The 7,577-nt window shown below is 62.5% G+C and overlaps 1 protein-coding gene across 4 annotated transcripts; it reads left to right on the forward strand.

Annotated features, from left to right (window-relative positions):
• Positions 1–336: 336 nt before the first annotated feature.
• Positions 337–7,571, forward strand: ECE2 (endothelin converting enzyme 2). 4 transcript variants are annotated; one of them, XR_001859583.1, is made up of 18 exons: positions 340–1,455; positions 1,833–1,977; positions 2,165–2,380; positions 2,455–2,579; positions 2,724–2,870; positions 2,947–3,012; positions 3,185–3,373; positions 3,788–3,930; positions 4,046–4,160; positions 4,413–4,523; positions 4,710–4,808; positions 4,896–4,973; positions 5,139–5,242; positions 5,574–5,684; positions 5,991–6,058; positions 6,239–6,297; positions 6,708–6,898; positions 6,980–7,071. XR_001859583.1 is itself a non-coding variant. In XM_008644523.2 (18 exons), the coding sequence occupies exons 1-18, from the start codon at positions 1,369–1,371 to the stop codon at positions 7,374–7,376; spliced, it is 2,268 nt and encodes a 755-aa protein (XP_008642745.1). In that variant the 5' UTR covers positions 343–1,368; the 3' UTR covers positions 7,377–7,571. The 4 variants fall into 4 exon arrangements, 2 of the variants coding, with proteins under 2 accessions (XP_017582467.1, XP_008642745.1); XM_008644523.2 differs by lacking the exon at positions 6,239–6,297 and adding an exon at positions 7,200–7,571 and having other exon boundaries at positions 343–1,455; positions 6,980–7,075; XR_001859584.1 differs by lacking the exon at positions 5,574–5,684 and having other exon boundaries at positions 337–1,455.
• Positions 7,572–7,577: the final 6 nt, after the last annotated feature.

Consider the following 7,577-nt stretch of genomic DNA (forward strand, 5'->3'; position numbering starts at 1 on the left):
CCCCCCAAATCCCTGCCTGGGATCGGACAGAGGGAACTGGGGTGGTTCAGCACGGCCCCACAAACCCCGCTCCACCGAGGCATGAAGCGTACCCGGGGTACAGTAATGCAGCTCATAGGGTGACCCTCAAGACAGCACCTCTGGAAGGGGCAGGGGGCTCTGTCCCCACAGATCTCAGATCTACAGAGGAGGTAGGAAGAGCCCCAGAAACAGGCTCCTGCCTTGAGGATGCGCAGAGAAGATGCTGGAGAGGGGGTGCTGGCTACTGCCCAGGATGAGGACCACCCAAAAGGGGAAAGGAGGATGCTGAGGGGAGCTGGGGTGGTGGGGGGGCCTGGCTGGCCAAGCTCCTACAGGATGCTGAGCAATCCCTCCTAATGCCAGCATCCTCCAGGAGCCCAACTCGGTGGGGGGCTCCTGCCAACTGTCAATCCCACCCTCCTGCTGCAGCCCTTGGCTGTGCCCCCTCCCCATCCCAGCAGTGTGGCAGAGCTGGGCATGAGGCACTCTCTCTGCTTTCCCCCCTGCCCATCATCCGTCTCGCCCCAGCTCCTTCCTGGTCCACGACAGCAGCCCTGCAGGCAGCCCTGGGCATTCACTTTAGTCTGCAGCACGGACTGGAGGGTGAGCTGCAACCCACCCAGGCGTTAACTCTGAAGCCTAAGGATAGCTCACAACTGGCAGCATTGCTGATTCTCTTCCACCAAAACCTCTAGCATTTTCTTCTAGCTTATCCCCCCCCCCTCCAATGCTGCTGGCTCAACTCCACCACCTCCCTCTTGGCTGAGTCCTCAGCAGCCCTCACGGCTGGATCTGTGCAAGCTGCCTTGCGAGGTCAGGAGTAAGGAGGACCCTGCCCTGATGGCTGGTACACACTGGAGTGCCCCTTCTCCCCTCGCACACTCTGTCCTGAGTCCTGGTCACCCCCGGAGCCAGGATGGGGCTGGAAGCACTTCCAGATGTTTCAGACCTGTGCACATCTGCATGGAAAGTTCCAGTCAGGAGAGGAGGGGTGAGACAGCAGTACTAGGAAACGGTTGCTTGGTGACGGGGACCATGTCTCCGTGGCGATGTGTCACCTGTCGGCAGGGCTGATCCCACAGCTGCCATGGCTACGCAGAGAGATGCTCCGGTGACAGCCCCTGAGACCCTCATTAGCAGCTCTCCCTGTGCTCCCCAGGGCCACACAGGGCTGGGGACAACCTCTGGGGGAAGCCCAGGCACACTGAGAGGGGTCAGGGGCTGCCTCAGCCCCACTGTGTACTCACTGAGCAGGCACCGGTCCCTGCCATAAGAGCCAGAGGGTGTGGCAGGGCGGGGAACGGCTCCCCCCACGCCCCTGTTCCAGCCCGCTCCCTCCCGTAGCAGATGCCCAACTACAAGCGCGCCACGCTGCAGGACGAGGAGGGGCCGGAGCCAGCGGGAGATGGCAGCGCCTCTCCCGACAGCGTGGAGGTGAGGTCTGCCCCGGCTCCTCCATCCTTCCCCTCTCCATCCTCCCTAGCCCCCCTCCTCACCCTCTGGGGCCTGCCTGCAACCAGGTGGGCAGTGGGAGCAGGGTTGGGAGCCAAGCCAGACCTGGCTGTCCCCAGGGATGTACTGGGAGTCAGCCAAAATGCGGCACAGCGTGTGCCTGGACGATCGTCCTTCCTTGTGGCTCGGGCGGGGATGCCAGCACCCACCACCGGCTTGCCAGGGCTGGTGGGGAGAGATGCCCTGGTCCCCATCTCCTCATGCAGCCACGTGTGCACTGGGCAGCGGCGGGGAGGGAAGGGGGGGCAGTGATGTTCGCCCCCCCCCATGGTGCGATGGCAGGTCCTGCTCCTGCCCAGGTGGGGTTTCGGAAGGGGCCGGGGACGCTGCTGAGCCGCCTGGCCTCGCGCAGCCAGCTGGAGCTGGTGCTCTGCGCCGTCGCCGTCTCCCTGGCCCTGCTGCTCAGCGTCGCCGTCGTCACTCTGGCCATTCAGTACCGCAGAGGTAGGGAGCCTTGGCAGTGGTGTCCCCACACCCTGGAGGACACGGGAGGATGAGGAGTGCTGGGTCAGCCCAGGGTGCCTGCTCCAGGTGCTCTGCCCATCCTGGGGTACAGACAGGGCTTGGCCCCGCTCCGTGCCTCAGTTTCCCCAGTACACTCGCCCAGCCCCAGGCATGCCTTCCCTGCCAGATCCCTCTCACAGCACGTGCCTGACGGATGCCTGTGTCCGGGTGGCCAGCAAGATCCTGGAGGCCCTGGATACAGAGATGGACCCATGCCAGGACTTCTACCAGTACTCGTGCGGGGGCTGGATTAAGAGGAACCCGCTGCCCAACGGGCGCTCCAAGTGGAGCACCTTCAACAGCATCTGGGACCAGAATCAGGCCATCATGAAGCATCTCCTAGGTGGGCACCAAGGGGTCACAAACACGGAGGGGGTGACCCCTGTGTCACTGGGGCTGACCCACAGCCTCTCGCAGAAAACGCCACCTTCAACTCCAGCAGCGAGGCAGAGCGGAAGACCCAGCGGTACTACCTGTCCTGCCTCAAGGAGCAGAGGATAGAGGAGCTGGGCTCCCAGCCCCTTATGGAGCTCATCGACAAGGTGGGCAGACACCCACACGTGAGCCGAGCTGTCAGGGCTCAGCCCAGCACACCTCCTGCTCAGCTCTTCATGTAACCGGGGAGGGAACAGCCCTCGGGGTTGCATCCCATCCCTCCTTGAGGTGCCGGCTCTGTCTGCTGGCAGATTGGGGGATGGAACATCACTGGCTCCTGGAACCAAACCAGCTTCATGGAGGTGCTCAAGAGCGTGTCAGGCACATACCGGGCAACTCCCTTCTTCACGGTGTATGTGGGTGCAGACTCCAAGAGCTCCAACAGCAACATCATCCAGGTTGGCACCTGGGCACCCAGGGGTGGCAGACACCGGGGGACACCGGAATATCTGTGCTGCCTCTCTCTCCCCTCAGGTGGACCAGTCGGGGCTTTTCCTCCCATCCCGGGATTACTATCTGAACAAGACTGCAAACGAGAAGGTGAGGCTGGGTGCTGGGTATGCTGCCAACAGTAATCAGGGGAACTCCACTGGAATGGGATTCGAGCAGCACTGGGACGAACCTGGCATCTCCATCCTGCCTATTGGGTGCCCACCCCAGGGAGGTGGGATGAGCTGTGGTCAGCACTGAGGCAAGGCTTGGGGTCCCACAGGTTCTGGCAGCATACCTGGACTACATGGTGGAGCTGGGCACGCTGCTGGGGGGCACCCCGGAGCCCACCCGCCTCCAGATGCAGCAGGTGCTGGACTTCGAAACCCAGCTGGCCAACATCACCGTGCCCCAGGCTGAGCGGCGGGATGACGAGAAGATCTACCACAAGATGAGCATCGCCGAGCTGCAGGTGGGCATGGCCCAGAGCAGCCTGGGGACACCCTTCTGGGATATATGGGGAGACGTCCAGAGGGCACCGAGGGGTCTGTGCCTATTGCTGTCCCCACTCTGGGACACTCTGGGCAGCCCCATCTGCTGCGGGACGTGCACTGGGTGTTGAAGGGTAGTGCCCATCCCCCCCAGTTGTTACCATTTGGGGGAACCTGCCGCCTCGCATTGTGGGGTCCAGGGGTCCCCTCCTTGTCCTGCAGCATTAAGAGCAGCAGGAGGGGTGCTTGGGTGCAGAGAAGGATCTGGAGTGGTGAGGGACTTCGGGTCCTTCCCAGAAAACACAGTTCCTGCCGGAGGAGATCCCCTCCATGCTGAGCAGGATGCAGCAGAGCCATGCCAAGCCCCTGGTGCCACATCCCTGTGTCTCCTCCAGCTGCTGGCCCCTGCCATTGACTGGCTGGATTACCTGTCCTACGCCCTGGCCCCACTGGAGCTGGCGGACACAGAGCCTGTGGTGGTGTATGGGGACACTTACCTCCAGCAGGTCTCTGACCTCATCAATGACACTGACAGGAGGTGAGGCTCCTTCATATCCCTGGCAGTGGCCCCCATGGCAGGGGTACCTTTTGGGCTCATCAGTGTCTTGGAGTCATAGACCATGGTGAGCTGCAGCATCTCTCTGCCCCCGCAGCATCCTGAACAACTACCTGATCTGGAACCTGGTGCAGAAGACGGCCTCCAGCCTGGACCAGCGCTTCGAAACAGCCCAGGAGAGGCTGCTGGAGACACTCTATGGCACCAGGAAGGTAACGGAGGGCCCTGGGATCAGAATCCTCTGCCCTCAGCCTGGAAGCAGCCAGGACCTCCTCTGTCCTTCAGATGCCCTTGGGATGCTAAAACCTGGATGCTTCCGAGGGAACCCAGGGACCATCTTTTGGGATGGGGGTTTTGCTGCTGCGCATCTCCCCTCTGATGAGGAGGCAGAGCCAGGCTGGGTGAAGGCCGGGGAGCAGGGGAGTGGGCTGGGGGTCTCACTGACCCTCATCTCACTCCCACAGTCCTGCACGCCCCGCTGGCAAACCTGCATCTCCAACACGGATGACACACTGGGCTTTGCGCTGGGCTCCCTCTTCGTCAAAGCCACCTTTGACCGGGACAGCAAGGCCATCGTGAGACTACTTCTGTCCCCATCCCCTCCCCACCACCATCCGCGGGAATCCCGTTCCACCCAAGCCCCAGGGCTGGAAGGCGGGGAGCTGGGAAATGGGACCCCCAGCCCTGGGGAGGTTATATCCTGTCCACCCTGTCCCCACCAAGGCATTGTTGGGGGTAGGGCATCTTCATTCCCTCCCCAGGCTGAGGAGATGATCAGCGAGATCCGTGCAGCCTTCGAGGTGTCCCTGGACCAGCTGGACTGGATGGACGAGAAGACCAGGCAGGCTGCAAAGGAGAAGGTGACCCCAGGGAGGGAAGTGAATGGGAAACCTCACCCTACCCAGATAAACCTCCCCATCTCACTGCTGGGGCCTCTCCCCATGCAGGCGGATGCCATCTACGACATGATTGGCTTCCCTGACTTCATTCTGGACAACAAGGAGCTGGACGATGTCTACGATGGGGTAGGGGGCACCTGGCTTTTGGGGAGAGGCTTGGTCATGCCAAGCTCTGGGGGGCCCCATGGTAGAGCAATGTCCCTATTTGGGACATTATGCAAAGCCACCCCAGTACTGAGTTCATCCTGGCCAGGGTGTGGACCTGTCCTCATCCTTCCTCTTCCTCACCAGTACGAGGTCTCTGAGGACTCCTTCTTCCAAAATATGCTCAACTTCTACAACTTTTCTGCCAAAGTGATGGCTGACCAGCTCCGGAAACCCCCCAACCGCGACCAGTAAGGGGTGGGCTTGGGGCAGGGAGAAGGATGTGGTCCTGGGTGCCTGGATGGCACTGGTTCAGTGGGGAGGAGGTCACCCTTGTGGGGTAGCACAGCACTGTAGGTCACCTGTAGTAGCACAGGTCACCTGTGGTAGCTGTAGCTTGTCCCCAGGACAGGGTCCCTTGGTAACAGGATGGGGGCAAAAGTGTCAGCCCTGGGCAGGGCCCTGTGGTGGGCAATGGCACGGGAAGGTGCTGGGGTTGGGGTGAGAGGGAAGCTGCCTGTCCCCTCTCCCTGTCCCATCTCCCTGCCTGTCCCCTCTCCCTGTCCCATCTCCCTGCCCCAGGTGGAGCATGACCCCACAGACTGTCAATGCCTATTACCTGCCCACCAAGAACGGGATCGTCTTTCCTGCTGGGATCCTCCAGGCTCCCTTCTATGCCCGCAACCACCCCAAGTGAGTCTGGCATGGGGGGCACCTCCTGGAGGCATGGGTTGGATCAGGGCCAGCACGCCACAGAGCCTCCCACAGTCACAAAGAAAAGCCCTGGAGAGCTTGAGTGTCCCTCAAGGCTTTACATCCTGCAGTCAACACCACCTGCAAAGTCCCCTTAGGGCCACCAATGTCCCCAACAGGACTGACTCCCAGCTGGGTCCCAGCTGGAGCAGAGTTTCATTGGATGCCCACACACAGATGGGGTGGGCTGCAACAGTATCATTAACACATCCTGTACTTACCTGGTTCTTTCCCATGGCCCCACAGAGCCCTTAATTTTGGTGGCATCGGCGTGGTGATGGGGCATGAGCTGACGCATGCATTTGATGACCAAGGTGAGAGCCTACAAGCAGCGTCGGCCCCGACCCCCGTCACCTTCCTGTCCCCCCCCAGTCCCTGCCCTTGGCGTGGGGAAGGGGTGCCCTGGGTGCACAGGGGTCCCGCTTTGCCATCCATTGCGTCATGTGTGCTCGTGCCCCCCTGGCCACCCCCCTTCTATTGTCCTGTCTCCCCAGGTGGCACCTGCCGATACCTCCCCCCGGCTTCTCTGTGCAGCTTTCGCTCCATCCGCTTGGTGAGGACACAGTGTCTGCAGCCCCAGCCCCCTTCTCATCCTCCTCCCTCCAGGGCATGGGATGGGTCCCTCTCACATCCACTCTGCTTTGCGCCTTCACCACAGCCCTGGAGCCAACATGGGGTCAATGAGTGAATTGGGGGTCAGAGATCTGGGTTGGCATAGTGGGAATGCAGTGGGGGATGGCTGGGGACCCAAGTACATGGCAGAGCCCCAGGCAGAGCCTGCCCACAGCAGGGGCTGGGGGACACCTTTCCCCCTGGGCGTGGACCCAAGGTGCCAGGTCCCCCGGCATCCCCCGGTGCCATTCCCCCACCACACCCCACTCTGCTTCGGGAACCCCTGCAGCAGAGGGGCTGCAGGGGGACGGCTTCCCCTGGTCCACCCCAACCCACAGCTCGGTCCTGCAGGACGGGAGTACGACAAAGAGGGAAACCTGCGGCCATGGTGGCAGAACTCCTCCCTGGAGGCCTTCAAGAACCGGACGGCGTGCATGACAGAGCGGCACGGCCACTACACCGTTCACAGCGAGAAGGTCAACGGGCGGCAGACACTGGGCGAGAACATCGCCGACAACGGCGGGCTCAAGGCAGCCTACAACGTGAGTGCCGCCATCCGGAGGGGACACGGACCCCCGTGCCTGTCTGTCCCCCCCCGGCGCTTCAGGCCAGCTCTCCCACAGGCTTACAAGTCCTGGCTGCAGAAGAACGGGGAGGAGAAGCGCCTGCCAGCCCTGGGGCTCACCAACCACCAGCTTTTCTTCGTGGGCTTTGCGCAGGTAGGGCGGAGCCAGAATATGGGCTTCCCGTCCCTCTCTGGCTCCTCGGAGCCACCCCGTAGCTCCCCATCCTGCACCGGGGGGTGCTCTGTCCCCATCCCTGAGGCTGCTCCTGCTCCGTCAGGTGTGGTGCTCCGTCCGGACGCCCGAGAGCTCCCACGAAGGGCTGGTGACCGACCCCCACAGCCCCGACAAGTACCGTGTCATCGGCACCCTCAGCAACTCCCGGGACTTTGTCGAACACTTCGGCTGCCCCCTGGGCTCCCCCATGAACCCCGGCAAGCACTGTGAGGTGTGGTAGGAAGGGGGAGGGTGCTGGGGACAGAGGGGATGATGCTCTGCTGTGCCCCCCCTCCCCAGACCTCAGTGGCTGCCGGAGCTGGCCACGGGCAGAGAGAAGTCCCGCTCCTGTGCTCACTCTGCACACCCCACTTCTGCACCCTCCCCGGCACACACGGCCCCACACCAGGCACCCACCGCAGCCCCAGCCACAGCTTGGGGC

Source organism: Corvus brachyrhynchos, unplaced genomic scaffold (genome assembly GCF_000691975.1).
Source record: "Corvus brachyrhynchos isolate BGI_N302 unplaced genomic scaffold, ASM69197v1 scaffold162, whole genome shotgun sequence".
Lineage (NCBI taxonomy): Eukaryota > Metazoa > Chordata > Aves > Passeriformes > Corvidae > Corvus > Corvus brachyrhynchos.